We start from the raw sequence: 27,315 nt of genomic DNA, 5'->3' as shown, positions 1-27,315 counted from the left end.
TTAGTTAATGTTAAACATTAGTTGAATAAGTTAATAAATGATATTCGGTTCATTGTTAGCGAATTAAGACATATTTTCTAAATTTTTATGCAATGAGTCCTAATTCAAGAAGAGGGCTGTTGGTTAGCCACCTATGTTACATAATTCATTCAAAAATTTAACAAATACTAATTTGTTGTCAAAATGGTACAGCTCCTGTCTGTCTTGTGATCCGATTATATAATACAAAGTCAGTCAGTCACTACATTTACATGTAGGGCTGCAACTAACAATTATTTTAATAATCGATTAATCGGTCGATTATTTTTTCGATTAATCAATGAATCGGATAAAAAAAAGAAACATTTGTAATTGCCATATCTTTATTCAAAAATGGAACATTTCAAATTCACAGTGCAGACTAAATTGTAAAAACAACTGGTTATTGCTCCAACGTCTCTGAGCTATCAAAAAGTAATATTAAATGATAAAAAAAATCAAAACTTACTGGAATAACACAAAAAAACATACAGGGTATGATATACATATAATATATGACAAACATATAATGTATGTGCAACAGGACCACTCTAGGTCCGCTTTAATTAAAGGTGAATTATGTAATACATCTAAAGCAACTGGCCATAAAATCCTCCTAATAATGTCACAGAGACTCACTAACAACAACTCACTAACAACAACAGTACAGCCAAAATCTTCACATTCAAAAACATCTTGTTCATGTCATGTTTATGTTTTGAAGTCATGTTTTGGCATGTGGCACCACCTACCGCCATCTACCAATCATTGCAGTCAGTAGAGTCTCAGCTGCCGAGCAACCATGGGTTGCCAGTTACGTCTGAGCTACAATGGCGGAGAAAACAAAACCTAAAAGACCTCGGTATTTTGAATTTGAATGTAGTAACCATTTTTGGCCACATTCTTACATATGGCGCCTTTAAGCTTCCGGGTCAAAGATCGGTCAGGAAATTTTGTTGCATGCGCAAAATGCCAAGTCTGACTCCAATCCGACTTAGCGTATGCAGGAGTAATTGGACTATGAATCACAATATCCAGGTATAGTATTAGTCCGACTTAGATTAGCTTGATTTTAGTAGGACTAACATGTTTACATGACATTAAGAAAACCAATTTATTGTCATAGTCTCACTAAAATCAGGCTTTTAATATTGCCAATTTGCTGAGTCAGTCTGGGATTGGATGGAACTGTGGCACACTAACGTATGGAGAGCACAAAATATATTTTTGTGAGTGCTCAGCAATGAAGCTCAATAATGTTTCCATGTACAGGCCTTTTCAACTATCTTACCTTCCAGGCATTTTTACTGTTACTGCTAATTAACATTTGTGTTTTGGGTGGTGTTCGCCCCCTACTGGTGTAAATTGTAACTACAAAGTGTGTGTGGTGCAGAAAAAGAGATGTGTAGATAAAATAAAAAACAATTTGTTATTGTTTCTTACATTTTTTAATGGCAATCAAACAGTTATGTCCCTAGTATATTATTAATATCTTTAAATCTTAGTCAATTTGCATGTGTTTTATGAGTTAAGTTCAACATAGTTTTGAACGTGTAGGCTGCATGTGTCTCTGTGTGTACGTGTGTCTCTTCCAGAAATAGTGCGCCATGAAGGGAACTGGAACTCAGCTGTTCCAGCTATAATGAAAACTGTCAACACGTTTTTATCTGACACGGACAGGAATCCTCCTCACATAGTTGAAGGGTGACATTCCAAAACACAGTGTCTTTGACATATGCACTGTCCCACTTGCATGTCTGTTGTCTTGAATGTTTTTCTTGGCTCAATCGCATTTCAAGGAAATGCAGCGACTTAAGGATTCCTGACAATGATGTCTTAACCTTAGTACAAAACAATGCAGCATGTGTAGCAGGTCTGTAGGAAAATGTCATTATTTTATATTTGCACAAGGGCTGAACATTTTTAGGAAAATATTTGATCGTGATGTTTTTCTGATGGGTATTTTGCAATTTCATCTGCGATCTATTATTTTTAAGTTGAGCTTCAGCTCAGTATTCTCTGTAATATATACGTTTGGCATTGTCTCGAGCATATACAGTATGTTATGTTCTAGGGATAGACCGATTATCGGCCCTGAAAAAAAAAACATCGGTCTATCTCTATTATGTTCTGTACTGTTGAACAGTTTATAGAGCCGTAAAAAAAACTGTTCAACACTGCCAAAAGCCAGAGATCGTGAGCTAAATCACAACCCCTTCTGTAGCTGTGCTATGATGACTCCCCCCGCCCAGGCTGAGGATGTACTGGTAATGAAAAACGATATAGAGCCAAATTTTGCTGTTTCCAGCAGTGAAGTGAACAAATTAGAGACAGCCAGGTATAACAATTCTTACTCGTATCTCCCTTTGTTTCTCTGTCTCACTGTGTTAGTAATGCATGAAGTAGTGTAATAGAAGACACATAATGTAAAAAGTATGCTTATAACCAGCCAGTCTTGATTATATAGTGTTTGACCCCCGCCCCCCCCACCCCACACACACTGCTTCACTGTTTTCTTTTTCTTTTCATCCTCTATCTGCACTACACTCTTATCTGGTTTATTTTTATTGGAGTGTATGAGCCACGTGTGCAGCCTCCAACCCCCCCCCCCCCCCCCCCCCCCTCAGTCAATGCGTGGGTGTGGCTGATAAATGTCACTGAGCCCTGCAGTTGTAGGATGTTTGGGATCACTCACCAAGATTTTTCCAAGGTTTACAGCAGCTTTAAATGGGTGACATTGCACGCTTCAGTGCATATAGTTGAAGTGAAGTCACAGGGGTACACAGTTGCAGGTGTATCACTGCAAAAAGAGTTGTTTTCTGATATACATTCATATAGGATATGTCATTTGCCTCGTGGGAAAAGGGTTTATCCCCGTATATTGGCCTGGGGGTCAATGGGAGTCTAGTTTGGTCAAGACAGGGCTGGTCTACAGAAAATAAGTGGGGAAAAAACTGATTTTCTAAGTAAAGGTTTGAATTGTGCACTTCACATTGAAAACATCTATGATACAGAATTCATCTAGTTACAGCAATAATCCTGGCAGATATATTTAGTATATTGTCTATAATCTAACACCACATTGACAGCCGTGCTTCAGCCACACAGGGGTCACAGTTTGACACAGGGTATCTGCGGGGTCTTAAAAAGTCTTAAAAAGTCTTAAAAAGTCTTAAATCCAATAATTTGAATTTAAAGCCTTAAAATGTCTTAAATTCTCCTAAAATCTCATAAAAGGTCTTAAATACAATTTTGAAAGGTCTTAAAAATCTATTAACTTTATTAATTTAAAACATGCATAAACTTCAGTCTCGCTTTGAAATGTTTCTATTTTTGAGGATGCGGTAACATAACTACAGAACGGAACTAAAGTAGGTCACCTGTGCTGCCCGGTGAGAATTTATCGAGCACCACGAGCTAGTGTGCTGTGCGTGCGCCGCGGTGTGTTACAGCTTAGCATAGCAGCGGAGAAAACTTAATGAAAGCCCACAGCTAAGCCGAATTGCAAGTTCAATAATTTGTGGCTCCAATTTTCCTTCATGTCTTTTGTACTTTTTTGCCAGTATGGATTTGAAATGGGTCTTAAATTGTATTCATTATGGTCTTAAAAAAGTCTTAAAAGGTCTTAAATTTGACTTGTTGAAACCTGCAGAGACCCTGTTGACACCTCGAATGTGGAGTACACCACTGCTAAAGGCCTATTTCTCTTCCTGTTCTTGTGACTGCTGCACACACATGGAGCGGTATCTGGATTAGAGCCAATTGGAGATGAAGACATGATCCAGGCAAAATGCCCCTAATCTGACTTTGGCTGGTTTTGACCAAGACGTCATAGAGGGATAGAGAGGACAGGCTTTGCAGATAGACATTATGTGCAAGTCCAAGGTGTAGACATACCAGGGTTTCCCCCATGTAAGCCTGAACCCCCCCCCACCCCCATTATCCTATCTATTAAATATTCTCTGCGCAAAAGCGAAAACTTGGCTGCATACTGCACAGATTATGAACTCTGCGACATTCACTTCACACCAGAGAACATTCTCTCTTTGACCAGTTAACTAAAGAGATCGGCTCATCTGATGCATTGATTATTCTTCCCTTAATTCCAGTGCTAAAGCGTCTTCTACACAAAGATTGAGACCACAAAGTGAAAACAATGGAAAGTGCGCTCTTAAGAGTCTGTCAACATGTTTTACTAAGATCTACTCGGATCCTCTGCACATCGCGACTGTACTAGATCCTCGTCATAAAGATCATTATTTGGAGATCTGGGGATAAAACACGTAGAGAAATAATCCAGGCTGCGTTGGATACGGAGAGCCCGCTTGGAGCACAGTAGCGGCGAACGGTGCCGGAGAGGGAGAAGAGAACAGCGCAGGTGCGGTGTGCAGAAATAAAAGGGCCGTCTGTCTGCACCCGATGAGGCAGATGAGGGGGCACTACCACTTTTTTATGTTGATTTATTTTACTTTTAAATGTGACCATTGCATGACTTGTTTTAAGATTCACTATCCAATTACTTAATTAGTATATAACTTAAGTGGAAAAAAACTGATATTATTTATTTTAATTTCAAGAGTGTGTCTTTTTGTAAGACTCTATATATGAAGTTTAAGTATTGTTAATAAATGTCTTACAATAACCCCACCACCGGGCTTAGCAGGTTTTCTGCATGCTATATGTTAAGTGCACCAGTGCAACCTAATGTAGTTTTCACAAAACTTAAATCAATCCTCCGCTCCTCATTCCTGATCCCCACCTCCGCCTTTATTCTCATACACGCGTGCGCACCGACCAGAAATACCTTTGTTTGACATATATTTTCATCTCCCACATCATCACATTGCTACTCAAAAGAACCAGAAAGTCTGTGGTGTCTAAACCCAAACCTAATCTGTCTCATTATAATATCCTGTTGGGGAAATGTCTTTTTTTGGACTTGACCTAGCAAAAGGTTAGCGGACAAAGAGTCGGATTCATTCCCTTCATTTTGTTTTGTTTTTATCTTCATCTTCGACACAAAGCCTGTGCTTTTCCTGGTTAAATCTATTTAATTAGAAGTGTTTATAAGATAGAATGTTGAGAAGCTGAATAACTATGTTTGCTGTAAAATTTTATGTAGACTTGGGCAATATTGTATTTTAAATGTTTTACCTGAGATTTGTGAAATGTGTTTATTTGAACAATAACTCTGTAAAAGTAATGAGATGCATTCAAAGACCCTCGTAAATGTCATCACTTGTTAGGGTTCTACAGTGTGTTGAGCTTAGAGGAGCGGCATTTCATCACTTATGCAAGCAATGAAGTCTACGAACTGAATGCTTGTTGCTGCTGCCACCTTATGGTAATAGATGCCTGACAAATGAGGTTGTCATTTGAGTAGAAAGATGTTGCGCTCTAGGGATGCAACGGTTAAATTAATCAAAGACTGATAGAAGATTAATCAGTTTGATCATTTTTGTAATTTTTTTTTTTTAAGAAGCTCACTGAACCTAAAATGGAATATTTTCTGATTCCCCAGCTGATTTATTTTGGTTTGTGGTCAAAATTAGTAGAGCTGCAACGATTAATTGATTATTTATCGATTACTTAATTAATTGTCATTCAGCTTCTTAAATGGGAATGTTTTCTTTTTACTTTGCTCCATGTAACAAAGTAATCATTAAAGCTCAATATCTATTTTATTTGTCGACAAAACAAGACATTTGAGAACATCATAATTTCCAGGTTTGGGAAACATGGATCCTGACACGTTATGGACCAAAGTACTCGATTAATTGAGAAAATAACAGGCAGATGAATCAATTATGAAAACAGGGTGTCCACGGGGTCTTAAGAAGTCTTAAATCCAATTATTTGAATTTATGGCCTTAAAATGTCTTAAATTCTCCTAAAATCTCATGAAAGGTCTTCAAGTTCTTCTAGTAGAACTTGCAATAATCTGAATTGCAAGTTCAATGATTTGTGGCTCCAATTTTCCTTCATGTCTTTTGTACCGTTTTTGCCAGTATTGAAATGGGTCTTAAATTGTATTCATTGTGGTCTTAAAAGTCTTAAAAAGTCTTAAATTTGACTTGTGGAAACCTGCAGAGACCCTGGAAAATAGTCATTAATTGTTACCCTCGTATGATCATTGATTTATTTAAGTTTTTTAATAGTGGTACAGTTTTTTGTCATATTGCCCAGTCCTTAATTAATGTAGTGCTTGAAATATTTATGTATTGTGTCAAGTTGGATTTACGCTGCTGGTCTTTCTTTTGTGATGAGCCAATGTGCTGCTCAGCATTGATATTGGTCTCATATTGGCCAAGATCTGACGTGGGGTCAAATGTCAGCCACAGTTGGAGCAGTATTTTGTTGATATGGCTGGTTATAGCTAGGTGCTAGCTAGCAGCACAAATGTAATATTACAATCTGTGTTCTTTAAAGGTGTATAAGACTGTATTGGACTGATCCGTATTGGTAGAAACTCACACTGGTATCGTATGGACTCAAAATTGTCACTCCTCGTGGTCAGATTGTTTTTTTTAATAGTAGTACAATGGGGTCCAACTGAAATAAACTAAGAATCTGAAAATTTATAAGGCATTACAAGCCATTTTTAATGCCCGGATGGGGCCAGATTTCGATCTTGCAGGCTGGCGTGGGGCACTCACTCCCCATTTGCCTGCGACCTTTGACCCCTTCCAGATGTCCACCTGGATTCTCTATTGTGTTTAAAGCAGTCGTCTCCCCCCACTATCCTGTTACATCATCGCTGCTGCTGCCCCATGAGCAGCTGCTGTCCCCATCCATATTTAACGCCCATGACTCAGACATGAACCTCCAGTCATTGTTGTGTCACTGGAAGAGTAGCGTTAGTAAATGAAGAGTAATTGTCTCTGTAGCCCTGTTAGGTGCTTTATATAGCCTTTTTTTTGTTTTATCAATGGAAGTTAAACTGCATGTGCAAGTTTTTGTCTCAATACTTTGTGAGCACGAGTTGTAAGAGCCACACAATCCTGTCATCACCACTGTGTAGGAGACTGACCTCATTTGTTTCCTCTTGCAGGCTGCTGGAACCTGATGACAGCGAGAAGCCACAGGGTAAGATGAACCCTCCACTTTCACTCCAGTCTCATCCATTATTCCACAGTCTGCTTATACTCTGCTTTATAGCAGCAATGAACACTGAACATTACTGATCACGCATCAATGTCTGAATTTTGCTGGCTCTGCCAATGCTTTTCTACACAACAAAAAGAGAGAAATGATGTTTGACACACGTCTTTAGAGTTCTTGTCCAAAGAGTGTGCATGACACAGGTATGTGCTCCATGTGCAAATATTTGACTGAACACATGTATTTACACTGGAAGCTTGTTTATGAGTTAATTTGGAGTTGGCTGCTACAAAGGGAGGAAAATGGCTTAGTTTAGAAATGGGTCTCTGGAAGCTTTTATGACTCGGTGGAGCCACCTGAGCCTTGGAGTCTGACTGTCTGTCATTTAATCAACCTGGCTGTCTGCCCATTTACTCTTTGGATGGCTTGATTTTCATATGTATTGTGTCTGTTTTGTGCTTAAAATTTGAGTCACAGGACAAGCTTTGCAATCGGGATGTCTCGATTGCAATCTCAAATATCGAAGCTAATGTGGGGATTTTTTAACCGAAATAATGTTTATCGTCCCGATCACCTCTCCCCTGTCTTTTAATCTAGCTGTAGTGCTTTCCACATGCGCCGGCTGTCGACTACTTTGTTAATACTTAGAAGCTTTAATTGAGGCAGACTCATAGTGGCATTTATTACAAATTACCTTAGTTTCATATGTTTAGTCATACTTTAAAACAAGCCCTGGTTTTGAGACCAACATCGCTGTAAAGTAGAATATAAACATAAATGCTCCGGTATCAAACCACATGTTAAACAAACGCAACAGACGATCTGTTTGGTCACAGACCTGTACAGAAACACAGCACTGGTTTAGCAAACAAAATAATAATAAATTATTATTATCATCTTTCTTTCTACTATTACTAATTTTACTGATACTGACCATTTAAAAACAAATGTGCTGTGCTGCTCTGTTATCCAGGTAAATAAAGATAGGGGTGATTATTTTCATACTTAATCAGTATCTGAGTACGCATTTAGTCTACAAAAGAATTCTCATCAGATGGGGCTCATCTGTGAACAAGCATGATTGCTGTTTAAAAAAAAAAAAAAAAAGTGTTGAATCGTGACATAAAGAGAAGAAAACAAACCTTTTACACAGCTCTGTGACTCTGCGTGTGCACTAGGGCTGGGCGATATATCGAAAATGTATCGACGACAATCAACATAATTTTGTCCATGATGATCTATTCGATAATTTAAAAAAAAGAAAGATAATAAAAGTCCTTTTTGGCTGTGTGTGTAGATAGGCAGGCAGGCTACCGGTGCGTTCATGTCCCTTTTAAGACGCTCGGCTGTGTACAGCGTGTGTTGTCACGTGACTCCACGTCCTCCAGTCTGTAACAAGAAGGGAAAGAGACAGTGAGGAAAGACAAAGCATCTGCTGTTGCGGTAGCAGCGTTGCCAACTGGCCAACTTTCCAACTCATCCTCGCAATTTTTATTGTCAAAAGCGACTAGCGACAAATCTAGCAACTTTTGCTGGTGTTATTTGAGATTTTTGTGGTGTTTGGAGACTCTCACGTGAAGGCATGTATCCCACTGCAGTTACTGTGCTCAACAAGTGGCAGGTCCCCCCTCCCAAAGCACAAAAGAAAAAAAATATTATGCCAATTATAAGCCAACCTTATTGCACTTTTTTTTTTCTTCACAAATTGTACATTTTCCCATGTCTTTACTCTTTGAGTTTATATGAGTGTTGTGAGAATTAAGTCAAAGCCCTGATTGAGACAAAAACATGAATCACAATAGAAAGCACTTCATGACGACACTGAGTCAATGACTTCTGTATTTCTGTGGTTGGTAGAGAAGAGTAAAAACTGATGAGTGGCACAGCAAGAGGAACAAAGTACTTCACTGTCTGTGTGTGCGTGTGCAGGAGCATGATAGTATGAGAGCACTGGTGGTGCATTAATGGGACTGATGCCGCTTCCTGTACCAGCTGGTGGAGGAGACAGAGGTCTGAGCCAGAACGCCTCTCATGGTCCCCTCAGGGCTTTCCCTGACCCTCCAGCTACTCCACAAGCCAGCAATACACACATTTATTACACTTCATCACATTCTCTACCAAACATATTGTACACACTACAATTTAATTATTCTATTTATTTTTTATAATTTTTTTAATTTGTTTTGCTGGCATAGGGTGATAGGTGGGGTACTCCCTGGACAGGTCGCCATTACGCCACAGGGACACGCATAGAGACAGACAACCATTCACTCTGACACTCACACCTACAGTCAGTTTCTGTCCAATTTACCTAATCCCCAAATCTGCATGTTTTTGGACTGTGGTAGGAAACCAGAGAACCTGGAGAAAACCCCCACACACACAGGGAGAACATGCAAACTCCATGCAGAAAGGCCCTTGTTCCAACTGGGTCACAAACCTGGGTCTTCTTGCTGCTACGGCCGCTTGTGAACTTGATACTTGTAACACTTGTAACATGCTTTTGTTTGTTTATAGCATACTACCATCACTTATATTGTGATAAGAAGAGTGAAAATAATCACTTTGAGTATGTACGTTAGGGTGCATCGTTTGCCCCAATGTTAGAAATTCAACTTTTACCCAATTTTAAAATGTGACAATACCAAATAAAAGAAAATCTGTGGAATATTAGCTTGATTGAATAGTATCTACTGGGTCCACTAAGCCTCTGGAGTGAAGTGCCTGCGCCATCCTTAAATCTGGCCTGAAAAATCAGTTTTTCTTCAATAACATAAAAATTATGAATTTTTGCTCTATATTATCAATTGAAGTTGAATATAAACATGGACATTATGCATCATTTAGTAGTTTAATGTCTCTAACAATATTATTTTCTGAGATATGGCAAAAGTGTCATTTCCTTGGGACCTCAAGGACCTTGAATAGAGTTTGACCACATTGAGGTCAAAGCATAGTCGTCTTGTGAGATGGATGAAAACACTTATGGGAGAGTCAGTAAAGTTAAGTGGAGCTTTTCCATCCCTCACTCACATGAATGAATGAATGATGTAAAAGGCTTGGAGCCAAAACCAAAAGAATACAGTCTGAGTGGGATCAGCAGTCTACAATGCTCAACGTTTCATCATCTAAACCAAATCATGCTTAGATCTGGACAACAGGGGAGCTTGTAAACATAAATCATAACAAAGTATTAGGCCTCAGTTGAGTATTTTTTTTTCCATTGGATAAGGGGAATTTGTGAGAGGCAGGCGATTATTTGGATTTGTTTCTTCTTATGTTTTCTTTGGCTGGAAATATAACTTTGTCAAGGCAATAAAAACGGATCTGGAGTGGGAGAATGGGATCTACTCTGCTGACTTAAGATATTTGTGCTGGTTTTGGATCACAATTAAATGAAATTGTTTCCTTTTGTTAAGATTAGAGGATTGCACAATTCAAAAAGCTGGTTCTGATTAGACGGCTCACAGTGATTTTCTTCCTCTGTGAAACGAACACAAATCCATGCTGTGGTTCTCCGTTTTAAATTTGTCACCGTCACTCTCATTAGTGGCTTCTCAGACTTCACCTGTGGCCAGTGAACATATCACTTCCTTTCCTCTTCTAATCCCCAAACACATTAGAGACATTAGTTTAGCCAATTTCTATCCAGTCAGATTTCCTGCCTTCATTTTTCAAGCTGTTTTCCCCAATGAGGATAACATCCACTTGACCTGAAAAGACAGTCAGTAGTGTGTGTTTGTTCAGCCCATTGCCGATCTGTGCGCAGTCATGCCTTTGTATGTCATTGTATTTTGTTTACAAAAAGTATTGCTAGCCTGTAGCCACAATCACTTGACTCTGGGCATGGAGCGTCACATACAACTTCCACTAAAATATAAGACAGCTCCTTTACTTCAGTTGTCGTCATAAATGGGAAACCTTTTAGGGTATCATCAGTGATTCAAATTTACAAAGTTTACGTCTCTTTTGTTTAAGTTGTTAGCCCTAAGCCCTAATTGTAATTAAAACACACAAAGACACACTTATATAAAATGAAATGTTGAATTTAATAATTTCAAGTGTAGGTGCCTCAGGACATCAACTGGCGGGCCACATGTGGCCTGCGGACTGTGAGTTTGAGTTTTCTGCACAGCCTTTTTTAAATTCAGGAATTCATCGCTTAATACTCTTGGTAACTCCTATAGATACTGGCTAGTCGGGCTGGCTTGTTGAAAACCAGAAAGAGACTGTGCATATAGTCAGTTCTCCCCCTGTCGACAATCATTGGGCCTTTTTGAACAAATAATTTGTCCAAATGATCCTGTTGTTTGAGGCGTCCACAGATTCGAGCTGCTGCCAGACATGAGTAAGTCGTCTGGAGGGGGCTCTGTGTGTAGATGATAACACCAGTGCCCATACAAGTTGCTCCAGACATTTGCCTGAACTTTTCTTGCCAGCTCCCTAGACAAATTTCAGGATAATATCCAAGTTGTCCCATTGCAGGAGATGCTTCAGATAAATCACAGCAAGTTTGTCATGATTGAACATAGCCTGGATGAACCCAACTGAGTCCGCCAGCAATTTGATTTCACTTTGCAGACGTGTCTGGCAAGGACACTGTTGGAATCTCCTAAAGAGGGAGCCAATCACAAACAGTCTTTGGCACGCTACAGGTGGGCTTAACGTGACGATAGCAGAGAAGCGACATCTACCAGCTTTCCTATCTGTCCAACATGGCGGCCCGCCACCGAAGAGTAATTCGGCTGTTGCTTCCATTTTAAGCACTTTGCTCCACAGTTACGTCACTACTAGATTCGCATACGTCATCTGGATCATTGGCCTGATTGGGTGTAGGTCTATCCAGTCATGTGCAGAAGCATTTTAATGTACATCTGCAGGTGACTACACCGTTTCTAGACGTCTGGACACAGTCCTTACCTAATTCTGTGTCTGGAAACATCTTTAATCTTTGCCAATGACTGAATTGGTCTGCTCTGATTTAAAATTGTTATAATGGATCAGGAGCGACTGATCTAAATGTGGAAATGTATTAATGGGACAGCGATTGTGCGAGTGAATGAATTCCAACATTCCACCCCTATTTTTTTTGTATTCTGAAGTCATCTATAATTACAGGACATTTCTGAAATCCCAAGTTATTGGAACCAACCCTGGAAATAATTAAATTAAAATACAAGTATGTGTGGCCCTTTGTCTCAGATGGATCATCCTTGTACTTGTGTGTATGTTCACTGTCATGGTAGAATACATCACATCTTCTGTCGGGACTGTGATCTCCTACGCTTTTTTGAAACCTGTTATGATGTGAAAATCCTCTGGTTTGTGGGCAGCCAAAAGCCAGATCATCAACGGTGGGTTACGTCATGGATACCAGACACACTGTTCATCAAAATCATAGTTAACCTTGTTTAAATTTGTGTCCTCTTTTTAGTTGCTGAGATACCGGTGGGCTCATCCAAGAGGTCGTCTCCATCCAAAAAGTCCCTCTTTAAGGTACAGTATTTAAGCCGTGTGTTTGTTTTTTTGTGTTACACCTCTTTAGCACCATTTCTGGCATAAACACTGACCTTGTCAGGACAAGTAGTCCTCATGGAAACCAACTGCTGGTCCTAATTAGGGATGAGCCAGTACAATACTCAGTATTGGTATCAGTCTGATACTGGTCAGAATTACTGGATTGGCTATCCGACAAGATACGAATGTACAATCTCCTGCAATCCAGAAATCCTATATATCTCATGCTTCACTAGCAACAGCATCAGAGTTATATTTATTATCCGTTTGTTTTTTCTTTATGGGAGAAGAGTATTTGTAACACAGTCAGAGAATTATGTCTTTGAAATGGCTAGCACAAATGTGATGTGAACAATTTAATAGATTAAAAAGTCTAACATGACTGATATCGATATTGGCAGATACTCTAGTTTGTGATATCTTTATTGTTATTGGACAAAGTGGCATTGTGCTATCCCTAGTCCTAATCAGGCAGAACCTCATGTCTCAGGATCTGCTTATGTTTTGGGCTAAAATTTTAATTGTGACTAGATTAAGGTTATGATTAGCAATAACTGACCTGACAATGCTGTGTTCAAGAAGAACACTTGTGCAAACCTGTGTGTGTATTTAATACAGCTCCCATAGACCTGGAAGTTCCAATTAACACTGTTTGTGGTGTATATCTGCGCCATTACCTCGTTTATGAGTCCCTAAAGTCTCATAAACAAACGCTGGGTTTTATTGTATTCTCGGGCTCTGCAAGCAGTCTGAAAAAGCCTGGAATAGTTACCTAAGGATCCCGTCTCCTGAACAGCAGATCCTCCTGCTCCGAGCACTAGTTTGGGTGCATCCAGTTGCGTACATTGAACCGCAGAAGAAGAAGAACGTCCTTTGTGGACAGTGTCTTCTGACTCTGGGTCCAACTCCAGGTCAAAGTCGTGACTTTAGATTTTTTGATATTTATTCGATAATGAGTAGCAGTGCAGGTCACTTCCAGGTACCTGGCCAATCACAACACAGTTCTGTCTTCTTTGAGTGAGATTTCAGTCTGAAACAGCGCGGCTGACGAGAGCTTCAGAGGAGATATTTCAATCAGCTTGTTTGCAGCAACTAGGAGGATTTGACCATAAAAACAAGTTAATGTATGTAAGTTGTCCTCCATAATTCACATATGTGTGATAGGACCACTCTGATCCTTGATTCATTACTTATCTTTAATTGTGTAAACCTCGAGTGTCTATTATTGAAAGGGATAGTTCAGATTTTTAAATGTTGTTATTTGAGATACTGACACTCTGCCTGAGACAGAATCACGGCCAAAAAAATAAGGCAGAGCCATTTTTACCAAAGGTTCACCATTAAATGTCAACCCGTTTTATATCATATGGATATGTTTTGCTTCTTTGTCATGCTTTAGAAAGCATTTTTCACCTCGAATTTTAAGTTTGCACAGGAGTTGTTGATCCACTTCTGCCTTCATCAGTAATTTTAAATGTATTATTTGTGACAGTAGTGTTTGAAATCCTTTGGTCAAAATTCCTTAAGTGACATAAACTTAAAAAATCAAAGCAGCTGTGGACAAGCAGCTGCCTTGCCCATGCAAGCTAAAAATGCTGATTTTCTTGCTTTGCTTACTTTGGTACGGAAGAGTGGGAATGAGTTACAGACTTCAACTTAAAGACATATTAGTCTGTTTCACATGTGTATCAAGCACTTGCACTTTCCACTATAGGTCTACGCAACCCACCAATGTTTCAGTTCATATTCATCACTTCTCAGCATTGAGTGATGTCAGAGAAGCCATATCTACATTCTATAAGTCATCTATGGTTAATTCCTTTCACTTCCCTCACTGATTTACTTAAAGCTTTTTCCAGAGCAGATGGTGTATGCTTCCTCCCCCTCTCTTTAATAACAAATTGAGCTGTTCCTCAGAGAGAACACTGTGCTGTCCTGCACCTGGATTCATGCTTGGCCAAAGTCATGACTTCAGCACACACAGTCTGTGGAGGGCTTAGAGCAACAGTGGGAAAGAATAGTTTCAAGGGCTAAAGGTTGCTTTCAAAGACAAAAAAAAAAAAAAGTTGATAATGTCCCCAATCCTATGGGAGAAGGACACAAGTGTGCATAAAAGTGAGCCTAGTTATTTGGCTTTCCCAGGCTGCTTAGATTACAGAAGTGGCTATGTTTCATGGTACTGGATGTAAATAGTTGTTCTGACTTGGCCCACACAGACCATGAGCCGTGCCAAGGTTGGCCAAGTGAACCCAGATGGCAGCAAGTTGCCTCGACCAAAAAACCTGCTGGGAAAAACAGGCTCCTACAGAGAAGCTATCTCACTATCACAAATGTTTTGTTTTTTTTCTCTTCTCTTTTCTCTCCATCCTTTCTTTTGTCTCACTAGCAGTCTTTTGTTTGTGTGGTCTCTCACTATAAGTCATCAGCAACAACAGATGCTCAGTTTTTGCTTATCTCGCTTTCACTCTCTCCTCCACAGTCCTTTGTTGAAATCCAGTGAATCAGAGTCTCAGACAGGAGACACCGAGTAGGAGTGAGTTTATAGCACGTGTGCTTTTCCAACAGCACAGAGGCTATAAAATGTGCACATGGAGACCTCTGGAGAAATATACAGCTGATTCATTTGTTTTGAATTTCCTGAGAATGTAATACCTTGTTTTGTGGAAGGCTGTGCATTCAAATTGCTGCGTGGAAGTTGTGGTCACTTTGCGTATCAGAAAGTAAGAGGCCCCTAATTCTGTCAGCTTGGGTGTGTAATTTTGTTACACAAAAGCATTGGATTCCCGCGGCTTTCCTCACAGCTGCAGATCTACTTATCCTCACTCGGTTAACCCAGGCTAGTGCTGAAGTGTTTATTGACGACGCTCTCACACACCTGCGTGGTTCGCACTGTACGCAGGCTTTAACATGTCTTGTGTCCATGAGTACACCTAAAGTGATTCCTTCTTTGTAATTCTGTCCATCTCGTCCTATCTGTTTCTCTTCCATGTAATTAAGCAGGTAACATACTTTCATCATCTCAAACATGTACTGGATTGTGTCACATTGTGTTAAATAGGTCACAAACATTCTCTATTTTGGCAAACAGGAAGTTAGTATCTGGATGTTGGTATATAGGTAGATATCTGGTGCTTACAGCTATTCATTGTTGATAAATGTGTCAGTTATTTTCTAAATTAATCGAGGAGTTGTTTGGTCCATCAAATGTCAGTGTTATATAAATCTTAAAATCTCTCTTTAAAGTCCTACGGTTTGTTTTTAAAGCACTCTCCAGTATATTTCCAATACATAACCCCATGTTTTGAAGCTTTGGAACAGTCCCTCATCCTACATCTAATGCTATTTATATTTTAGATTCAATCTGAAGTCTTGTCTGTATAGAGTTTGATTTTAATCCTGTCCTGCCACTGTTTTAAATGTGTTATACTTGTATTTTGTCTTATAATCTGTCCTGTTGTTTTTGTCTAAACCTTTGGCTTCTGTAAAGCACTTTAGTTCACTTTTAGTTTTGAATGTGCTATATAAGTCAACTTGATAGTTTGACTTGCCCTCAAACCAAATAAATTTGCTTTACTGTCATAGATAAGATTAGAATGTGAGGCAGACAATGGACACAGTGTAGCAATTTTGAGTTTTTTAGGATTATTTTATTTTGAACATAAAATAAAATATATTATATAAATGAAATAAGCAACAACAAAAGTGGATAATCAAAGACAAGCTGAGAAAGAAAACAATGCAATGATTAAATTCACATAGTATCTGTTAAGGGGTGAAAAGAAGTATTTAATCCTGCCCCTTCTCCAAAAGGTATGAATAGCAACTATTCATCTCTCGCTTCCTGTTAAATTACTGTTTTCTTGTTTCTATATATCTTCTTCCATTCCTTGTGTACATTACAGTGAACACATGGGAAAGTCAAAAACCTGTATCCCTAAATCTTTTTTTTAAATACACGTTTTTAACTGTATTATGTTTGAACATAATACTGAAAATACTGCACTGAGAGCACTGTTTTATCTTACCCTGTATGTACTCAAGGTGTGTTGATTCCTCAAACAGTCCAGTGAAACTCCGCTCTACAGACGCTAACCCAGCACAACAATGACCACCTAACAGCTTAGCTGCAGCATTTATGAGCCCAATGGCTTTGTTCAAGTTAGGGGGTGGAGTCTTCTTCATTCATTCACTCACTTCTTTTATCAAGATTATTTTTTACAGGCGGTGTAGTACTTCAGCAGTGTTTTGTTGGAAAAGCAGCTCATAACCGTCTCTCTCTTCTCGCTCGAGTGTAGGAGCTGGAGGGGTCAGAGGATGGAAGCAGTCGCCTACACATGGAGGACAAAGTAAAGTGTCGGCCAATGAGCAGCGACGAGGACGAAGTCTCCAACAGGTGAGCAGGTTAAAAAAAAAAAATCGAAACTGTTGACAAAGCAGTTTTTTTTTAAAGGTTTTGTAGACTGAACAGTGTGATATATCAGATATAGAGCCCTTTAACAAGTTAACACATAAACAGACTGAGAAGAGCAGAGAGGTAATTAGAGAGGATTTGAAAAGGTTTGTCCATTGATGTGAAAAGCTGCACAGATAAACCAGATAGACCTGCAGAGCTCGCCTGGAATGACACATGTACACGTACACACACACAAACACACAAACATATGCACAAACACTCAGTGCTGTGTCGTAGCCATGGTGATGGAAACCAGATTTGAAGTTAATAGCCACATCAATGATAGCCGTTCTGTACTTAGCACTGTAACCACAAAAGCCAAACTCTGTGTTTGTGCACGCTTGTTTGTTACCTCTTAAGAACCGTTTCTGGCCTGAAGTTTTAGTCCTCATGGAGACAAAACCTGGTCTCAATGAGGCATAATCTTATTTCTGTGGACGTTTAGGGTTAAGTATTAAATTGTGGTTAGGTCAAGGTTAGGTATTAAGTAGTTATGGCTAGTGTGTGCGTGCTTGTCCGTCAACGTGGAGTTTGAACTGTTCTCAGTTTCCGCCCAGTTCAGATGTGATATCTGTATATTTGGCTCATCACAGGCACAGCTGAACCGTGTAGCTGACTTTTCAGAACAGCTCCACTGTTCTGCAATGAACCAAATGTGATTCTCTACTGCTAATATTTGAGGGTCATGGTTGACACTGGGTGAAAAACGTACACCCTTGACGCCACAGTGGCAGCTCCAGCCCGTTTAAATGATACGTCAATTGGTGCCATATTGCTCTGGGAATCACCAGAATGTAAACAGATGGATGGATACAATCCATCATGACTTATTAAAATGTTTAATGTGACATTCAAAAGTTTATGATTGAGGTGTAGATTTGCAAAACATTTCTCCAGTTACTGTTGATTAATATGCTGCAATCAGACAGAAATCTAGTGATCAGATCATATAAGAGTTAATAGGAGTCAAATAATCAAATCTAATAGTTTCCAGATTTTTTATGGCAGTGAGTGGATAACAAATGATTTTATAGTAGTTTCACAAAGCAATATGTCATGCTGAAAATATTGTAAGTAATGGTATAAATACTATGGAATGTAAGTATGGAATAATGCAGTCTCAAGTGAGATGGAGTTGTGCTACAAATACATACAAACATACTATGTAAGTAATTAGATCCCACTTGAGGTCCTGGAAATTCAGACCATTACATCCTCTGAAAATAATCATGCCACAATGGATGCACTAGTAGAGAACCTTCATTACAAAATATCTCACTTTTCACTGAGGGAGACTTGAGACATGCTTTTCAGGTGTGTCTCAGTCAATGAGTGAGCCGCATTGCTTTTTGTCCTGAAGATTAGTGCTCTTATCTATTTTTAACATGAACTGCACGCACTTCTAGTCCAGTTCAGAAAGTAAAAGTACTCTGTTGTTTTTGTTCCACAAATCCTTTCATTTTCTTTCATCAATTCGTGAGCTGTAAAATAGTTGACGGATGCACAGCAGTTTCATACTTGAAGAGTCTTGATTACAGGGCGGTATTTTATGGTATTATCAAAGGTTAAACCCTCTGTAAAAACAAAACAGTGTCACACTTCCTGTGTCAGCTCTATGTGGATTATCATTATCTATCGAATACAGATAACACTTGTGAGATTCCACCAGAGGTGTAAGTTTTACTGTAGATTCCACTGTGTCAGAGTAAATGTACAAGGAACACAGCATATCTAAAGGATTTATTTCTCTCGCCTAAAAAAATATTGCATTTTAAAGCAAATATCACCTTTAAAATATGCAGTAGGAGCTTAAAAAAACATGGAGGTCATGTAACAACATGTGGACATGAGCTGTGCAAAGTCTGATGCTGCTGAAGTGAAGCAGAGTGAAGTTACAGAGGTTTTGGTAACGAGATGTCTAGGCGTTCTCTCTTTTGGCACAGTTTGGCACCATCTGTGCCATTTGAAATTTATTAGGTACCAAATTATTAAAAACCCATTTAATTGTATCTATTTGTCACTACAGGTCTAAAAAGGAACTTGTTTTGAAAAAAAAAAAAAAAGTATAACAAGGGCGATTTATGTCCTTTTGACTCGCGAATGAAAATTTGATTCGCAATCAAATGGACATAAATGCATATGGCGCATTTGTGCGGACATTTGCCCTTCTCTAATCAGAACGATCTAATGTCGCTCTGTAATGATCAATCAGACCGTACTTGTCCCCAAAGCATGCTGGAAAGTGTAGTTCTTCATTAGAAGTGGTTTCGTTACGGTGGAAATAACTTGTTTTGATAAGCAGCAAAGGTAAGACAACATTTCTGCTTGTATTTTTTGAAAGCCTGTTGTTGTTTTGCTTATTTTGGGGCTGGATCCGTGAATCATTGTTGTAGAGTGATAAAAATGGTACCGCTGGAATCTGTCGGCTCTCTGCTGTCCAGTCGACATGTGTTTTCTTTGTTTACATAATCACGCTAGCTCTGGTGCCACTTTTCAATGTGTGCGCGGTAACATTTTTTTTCCCCTCCTGCTGTTTTGATCCGTCGGTGTTTTAACTGTGTTTCGTGAACATAAGAATGGTTTATATGAGCTTTTAGCTGAGTTTCTGATCTTTCTGTGGGTATGCAGCATGTCTGTGTTTGTTAAAGTTAGACATGGTCTTATGACGCTTTTGTCGATGCGTCTGACGCTGCTCCTGGTACCGGGGGCAACTGTGAAGAAGTGGTTAATTTTCACTGCCAGTGTTCTTGTTTACATGTTTAAAATGGGCCTTTCTCATGGCTGACATTTGGACAGTAGAAAAATCACAGATGAAAGCAATCAAATGATTAATGACTGAGTTTCATTTAGCATCCTCAGTGTCAGCATGCATGCTGACCATCTGTCACATTGTTCTGACTTACATGAACTGAACAAAGGGCCATTGTTTAAGTGATCAGACAAACTTGTCAAAATGTGAAAAGGGGCCTATTTAAATGATTCTGTAACATTTACATAATGGTGGTTTGCTGCTACTTAACTTACATTACATATAAGTACTTGCAGAAGTTGTTTTTATCAACGTTTAACTTAATAAAAGGTATGCGTTTTGTGTTTCAGGCTTCACAAATATGGTAAAGTGGAGGCAATGGAAGAGACGGTGACCACAGAAGAGCTTTCAGGGAGTGCTGCTGTTGCAACTGTTGCTGCAGAGGAAAAAAAGGTGAGTTTTCCTTGTAAAGGTATCTTAAAAATGTCACCTGCTTTTCATAACTCACTGTGAACTGAGTTTGGAAAGCTCATATTTTGACCAATGATGCTCACTGCTGAAAAATCCCACCAATGCATTCATGCCGGCCAGTTCCACAGCTCTTACTCACCTCAGATCTGGCTCGGGCTCTTCTCGGCTCACGTTGTCTTCACGTCTGTGTTTTTGATGTTGATTTGTTGATTGTAAATCATATCACTTGTGTGCAGTTGCAAAACAAACACACACCCACACACTGACTCATCTGTACAAAACTGTATTACGTCACTCAGATCTTTAACCGATCCTCACAAGTAATAGAATATATGGACAAGTACCTGACATGCTGCTCCCACAAGTTATGCACCGAGTGTTTTTCATTAAAAGCACAACATGTGGTTAGCATTGCACTTTAACACCCAGCTGGCCTCTGTCTATCCTTCTTTTCCCCATCTCCTCCTTAATCAGTACTCCCTCATAACCTTTAACCTGTCTGTAGGATGTCTGCTGTTTCTCCAGCTGCTGTTGTGTCATCGAAGTGATACCAAACTTAAAAACGGGTCTACATGGATATCTGCTTGTTTACTGTAATTTGAAACATGTATAAGAACAGTTAATTTATGGCAGCTTGAACTACAAAAGCTTTTGTGGGTCTCCATTACATTACTGGACATATGTTCTTCGTTATTATTTTCCCCCTCGTCTTGCAGATTTGTTGACAGTAGATAAATGCCAAAGTATTTCTTTGACACAGTTCCTTTCCTTTTTGTTTCACTTTCAATCTCTGTTCGTCATTTAATGCTGTGTTTTTTTTTTTTGTTTAATCACCATTGTTCCTCCCTCTCAATCTTTCTGTTATCACTTGCTTCCCCATACTTCTGTGTCTCTTTTAACTCTCTCTGCTCTCTCCCTGCTCATCTGACTCACCGTAAACAACGACAACAACAACAGGTCACTGAAATCACATTTGTGTATCTTTGGGAATTGCGTGGTAACCATATAGTCATGATACCATAGAAATGCATGCACTAATTAATTATTAATATGAATATATCTCTATATATATTATATATCAATACAATAATATTGGGAATACTGAGTTCTACCAACGCTTGCTTCCCTGCTCTCAATTACCCTTTTTTAGTTGCTAACTGCAATAATTGGAATGCTGAGTCACCAATCCCCAAACATTATTTTTCTTATCAAAAAAGGGCAGTACATTAGAAGTACAAACCGCAGAAAACAATTTGTAGGTCCCAAACAAGCTGAAATCGCCGGGAAATGAAGAAACAAGATTACAATAATTTGGAAGTGCTAAATCAAGCCTAAAAAGTGCCATTTTTTAACGATTATTTTTTTTTAACATTCGATCATATCCGATTAATGTAACTTGGGCTCCAACTAATGGGTATTTTTGTATTCAACTACATGTATTATCTCTAATTGTAAAAGCAAAACAAAAAACTATTATAACTAGTTGGTGGTTATTTCATGCAGTAATTAATCATATCAGTAGTGATATGCTCCAACCCACTGACTAATAACATCAGATGACCTGTACCTTTAAGGATACAGAGAAGTTAGATAAGGAGTTCTAGGAAATTCAGTATACTAAAGTTGTTGCTCCAGTATTTTTGCTACCTGCAGCCAGCAGTGTCCCACAACACTTTATCCAACCTGACAGAACTGTGTTCATGAAGTGAGTGGGAGAAGGAAGCGGATGCTAATGACGGCAACACACAGGAAGTTGGCCAAAAGCTGATATTGCTGACAGCAGCTTGAAATTCTATTCATGCTTTACTCATTCCTGTGATAAGAAGTGATAAAGTAGTGACTCTGGTGACACAAGTTGGCTGGAAATCTGTTTAAAGCGCTCTTGTTTTTGCTCATTGAAATATCAGTATCTGATGTTGATGTATGAGTAATCATATGTCAGTATATTATCATGTTAATATGTTGTCAAACTATTTGTATACATGGTTGTTGCTGGGACTTAAAGTGGAGGTTTTTACCATTTATTGGGAAATGAGTGGAAAATCTTGGTCAGAGATGGTTATGAGCTATTATAAAGCACAGTAGAATGACCTTCCAAGTAGTTTTGCAGAGTTTAATAGTCTTTTCCAGATATTATAAATATAATGGCTGGTAGTAAAACAAAAATCTCTCTGTTTCACCCTCTCTACACCAGCCTTCCAGTCTCCTTTCTGACATCAAGTCCAGAGACATCTCTCCTCCTCCCTCTCCTTCCTACCAGCCTGCTTCTCTGCAGCGCCAAGACTCGGGGCCTCGAGGCATTAAGGGAATCCTAAAGAAAAGTCGTTCCACCAGTGTGGAGTCAGACCACAGCGAGGGCTCGACGCCTGAGTGCCTGCCAGCCCGACAAAGCAGCATCACCCTCAGCCACGCAGAAAGTGAGGAAGAGACACAGGAGGCAGATGAAGAGGAGGAGGAGGATATGTACGATGACCTCTACGAGGAAAATGATGGGGAGGATGAGTCATTAGCTGACGATGTCGCAGACGGCGGGAGCTTCAGCATGGGCAGACGGCAGAGGGACGGCAGCAGCAGCAGCAGCAGCAGCAGTAGAGGGAGCTTTGAGGAGATGCTAAGTCCTTCACCTGACGAGAGCCTGGAGAAGAGCTCCACAGTGTCAGAGGATGTTGAGGATCTGGAGAGCAGTTTGGATGGAAGTCAGGGATCTTCACTCAAACACAGGTCAATGGATGAACACAAACACAGCATGCTTAAATGTAAAATAGGTGTAACCTTATTGTTTTAAGGTGTAGCCTTATTGTATTAAGGTGTAACCTTAACAATTATCTCAGCAGGTTACACTTAAAAATACCCGTAGTGAACAACTTAAAACTATACATACATATCGGTGATGGTGCATTCCATTTGTAATCAGAACTCAGAATTTCCTATAAAGTTTTCCAACTCGGAAACTCAGAGCAACAACAGCAATATTGAGCTAGTGAAGTGAGATGGCTGCAGACAATTTGGAGTTTGATTGAAGACAAAGAAGCACCATCAAAACACGTTGGAAGTGAATTCTACTACTCAACAAAAAAACGGTTGTTAAGCACGTTGATGTGAAAAATGCTTCTTGTCCATGTCCGCCCCTGCTCTGCAGCTTTATACGCACAAAGGCTCCCTCGGTCAGGTCCGATAGTGCTGCATGACAGAGTCTGTTTTCACGTGAAAGATGCAGCATACAAATGTTACATAATTTCCTTGTGCCCTTCCTTGTATAGATGAGGTAAACAGCCATAAAAAAAAAATGTTTTTTTACGTCCTTTTTAGACTGACAGAGTTCTCTAATAAGGAAGAAGAAAAGAAAGAGCGACTGAAAAAGTCCAAATCATCTGAAACGATCCAGACTTCACTGACTGATCGCCTCGGTCAGCTCCAAGATTCTGAAAATGCCTGGATGAAAAAGGTAAGGTTTTATGCAGCCTCCTTTTGTTTGTAATGGGGTTGAGTTGATGAATACCAGATCTGCAAGACTTCTTAAACATCATAACCTTTTATTTGTCATGTCAACATGAACTAATGGTGTGTTTTTCGGGGTTGGGTGCAGTGACATTGGCTTTAATGAGCAAACTCTGCCATATGTTGACTTTTCCCTTCAGCTTTGTTCACGGGGAAAGAAGCATTTGACAGTAGACATATTTCTTCCCTTGCTGAATCAGCTCGTTTTCACTTAGCTTGCTGCCAAGAGTGTGTGAGGTTAGGAGGGCCTTGGGGTTACAGCAGATTTGGAAGTGGTGACGCTAGAAGCCAGATATCCAGGGCTAAGCTAGCCTCACAGAGAGAAAAGGAGACACACCCTCTTTCCCTTTTAAAAATAAAACCCTACACCATGACCAAACACCTGCAAACCTTCCAAGCTATTACCAGCTCTTTTTTTTTACTGGTTTTTACAGTCTTTCTTTCCTCCTCTGCTTAGAGTTTAAAAGAGTTCATCCAGACGATTCAGGGATGGGCATCATTAGAATCATAACAATACTGGTACTGAAACGTATTGATACTTTTATGGATAATACTCTTTATTTTGGTGCAAATAACATTGTTATTGTTCCTTTTGAGCAAAAGTTGGAAGTTCTCAAAAGTGATAGTAAGAGTTTGTAGCTATGGACAAAAGGAAGGGAATTGGGCTTGTACCTGGAGGGTAGCTGGTTCTAATCCTGTGACAAGTCGAGGGCCGATGTGCCCCTGAACAAGGTACACAACTTTCCCATGCACACTGCTCCTGTGACCAGATTGTGTGTTTTCACTATCGGGGAGTAAAAATGAACCATTTAAATTTAACCATAAATGGTGTGTATGCAGATCAAAAAATCTAGTTTTATCTCCAGACTATCTATTGGCCAAGAAGCTGCAACAAGTGCTGCAGTTCTTTGATGAGTAGCAGGCTATTCATAGACTATTCTATTTTTTTTCTTAGACTCAATTAAGTTGCATATCACACCTTTACTCACTTTACTTAACAATATACTAGCTACTGCTTTTACTCTAAACTTTGCAAAGTGAGTGTAAACTTTTTGTTCATGATGACATAAGTAAACAACACAGTGCAATGTCAAAGTAATCGCCTGCCACATGCATCTTCCTCACCATGAGAATACGCAGAACAATTCCAGCTTTTATGCAGATACTTATTCAGATACTGACAATGACAAATTGGTTTTAGGTATCCCTACACATGTTTTCACAGATCAGACAATGTGGAGGTTTTAATAGATGCATATTCTCCTGATATGACCCTGAAGGTAAGAAATGATGAATGCAGCATAGGAAAGCTTCACATGTGCCATGTGGAGATCAACCAAAAAAGCTGACATCATGTTTATTTGTATGAAGCGTCTCTGGACTTGATGCCAAGTTTACTACTCCCCTCTTTCTGGAGCAGTAAACAAGTTTCTGGTTTTGGGTTCATCTTTTATCCAAAGATGAGCTTTAAGAACAAATCCATTCTTGATCTAGGAAAACCACTTTATAAGTACAGGCTGTCATCATTATGATAAATCAACAGTCTATAAAATCGCATGCCATTCATTACTCGCACAACAATGTGCATCCTCAACACATGATCAACAGTCAAACAGGATTCCAGAAAGTCTGCGGTTTTCTTCCCTTAATGCAATCCAAGGTTATTGCCTGTGAATTGGTTGGACCTCGCTGTGTGAAACTGAATGACAGCAGACACAGATATCACGTTGTTTATCTTAAAGTGATAGTTTTGTTGTTTTTATGTGGTATTGACACATCGTTAGTGCTGAGCAGGATCCTGGCTGCACACTCCACTGAGAACCAGCTTGAAACATGGACAGGACACAAAAAGAAAAACTCACTTAGTTTAATTTAGGCCAGCTTAAGTCAGTCTGGTTTATCTTATTGTTAGGCAGCTTTTTTTAACTAGTTTGTAAACTCCACACATTCCTTCACCAAAGAAAATAGGAATTTGTATCTGATGGCACTTTTCCACTATGGTCCCAGCTCGAGTCACCTCGCCATAGCACGGCACAGTTTCGGTTGGTTTTCCACTACAAAAATAGTGCCTACGCAACGTGGATGGAGTCATCATGCACATCACGAAACTGCTATGACTTAGCTTTACACGCAACACACACACACACTAGTCACTAGTGTAAAGCAGTTGTTTTCAGTGTAACTGAGTCATTAGAATCAGTTAGGTAATCAGGTACTAAAAAAAATAGGTACTATGCTAGTGGAAACGCAACTTAACCTTGCCGAGGCGAGCCGGTGGAAACACACCATAATTGAAACACGGGAGCTGCCAGTCTATTACAGTATTCTTTGCTAAGTTTATGTCACCGAGTTAAATCCAAACAAAGGATTTCAAACACCAAATTCACAAAATGACACATTAAACTTGCTTGGCGAGGCAGCAGTAGAGGAACTACCCCTTTGTTGATTTTCTCTATGGAACAGGTAGTAAGCAGCTTACAGAGTAACACAAACTGTCTAATCTTGAGTTAAAGCAGAAAAGACAGACAGCAAATGCCCTGTCTTAAGATTGTAGACCTAATTGGCCATAAAGTTTGTGATGTGGATAATCACAATGGATAATGTGTGTCTGCACTGGCTGCCATGTTTTCAGTGAAAGTCAGGATCTGTGTCTCAAACTGGTTGTGGGTACAGGGGGATAGGCTGCCATCAGTGCTGACTGTGGGTCACAATCTCATACAAACTCACTTAAAAAGATTAATAAACTAAATAAACCCCCAAATAATTGACATTCATGCCTCGTCTGTATTATCTGCGGGACATCTGTTTGAGTGTAACTTTGGTTACATTTCTGAAAAGACCTTTGGTTTTCATGTCGATGTTATCTCACACTCTGCCAAGGCGCAGCACATGTTGTTGCTCTTTGGTTGATATGTGGGTGACCAGGGAATGTAACATGCATGATCCACACCATGGACATCTCCAACCAGCTCCAGGTGTTTCCTGTTTGAGCTGTTCACTACATCATGGTTGTGTTGTAAAGTGAGGCCTTGTTGTAAATTAAGTTTAAATGTCTATGTAATGAATGCTTATAAAAAGTTACATTGATTAATTGGTGCTTTTTGCCCATAAATGATTAATAGTACCTCTTTTTAATAAATGCTGCTTATATGTATATAAGTTCAAGTTTATGTTCCAAATTAAGTTACATTGAAAGTGTCTTTCACAGAATGTGTACAAACATTAAAATAATAGCTGAGAATCTGCAGTTTTCCTTAAAATCCCACAGAGATTTGCTAAACGTCTCAGCGTTGCTTTCCAGCGATGACTCATTGATGACCAGCCTTGACTTCTCGGCCCAAGTCAAAACAATTACACTTCAGCTCCCCCGCAGAAAGCTTCACACTCAGCTGGTCATATTGACTGAATGTTGATTTCCAGAAAAAACAAAACAAAAAAGCAGTTGAGATAATCAGTTAAAGATGAGTTTATTCTCCCCAGAACATTGTGAATGCGTTTGTTGAAGACT

The 27,315-nt window shown here is 39.3% G+C and overlaps 1 protein-coding gene across 1 annotated transcript in view; it reads left to right on the top strand.

The window, feature by feature from the left end:
* Positions 1-27,315, top strand: part of LOC310939417 (supervillin-like) — a gene marked incomplete at its 5' end in the record, with an annotated part of 53,596 nt that overhangs the window by 2,441 nt on the left and 23,840 nt on the right. The window contains 6 exons of the mRNA XM_083904164.1: positions 7,070-7,104; positions 12,554-12,615; positions 16,932-17,029; positions 20,189-20,291; positions 22,504-23,030; positions 23,619-23,754. Of these exons, the coding sequence (XP_083760290.1) occupies positions 7,070-7,104; positions 12,554-12,615; positions 16,932-17,029; positions 20,189-20,291; positions 22,504-23,030; positions 23,619-23,754 (961 nt within the window). The remainder of the gene's footprint in view (positions 1-7,069; positions 7,105-12,553; positions 12,616-16,931; positions 17,030-20,188; positions 20,292-22,503; positions 23,031-23,618; positions 23,755-27,315) is intronic.

The sequence above is a fragment of the Microchirus variegatus genome (genome assembly GCF_963457635.1).
Source record: "Microchirus variegatus genome assembly, chromosome: 17".
Classification (NCBI taxonomy): Eukaryota; Metazoa; Chordata; class Actinopteri; order Pleuronectiformes; family Soleidae; genus Microchirus; species Microchirus variegatus.
The sequence above is the reverse complement of the archived record's forward strand: the minus strand, read 5'-3'. Positions and strand labels throughout refer to the sequence as shown.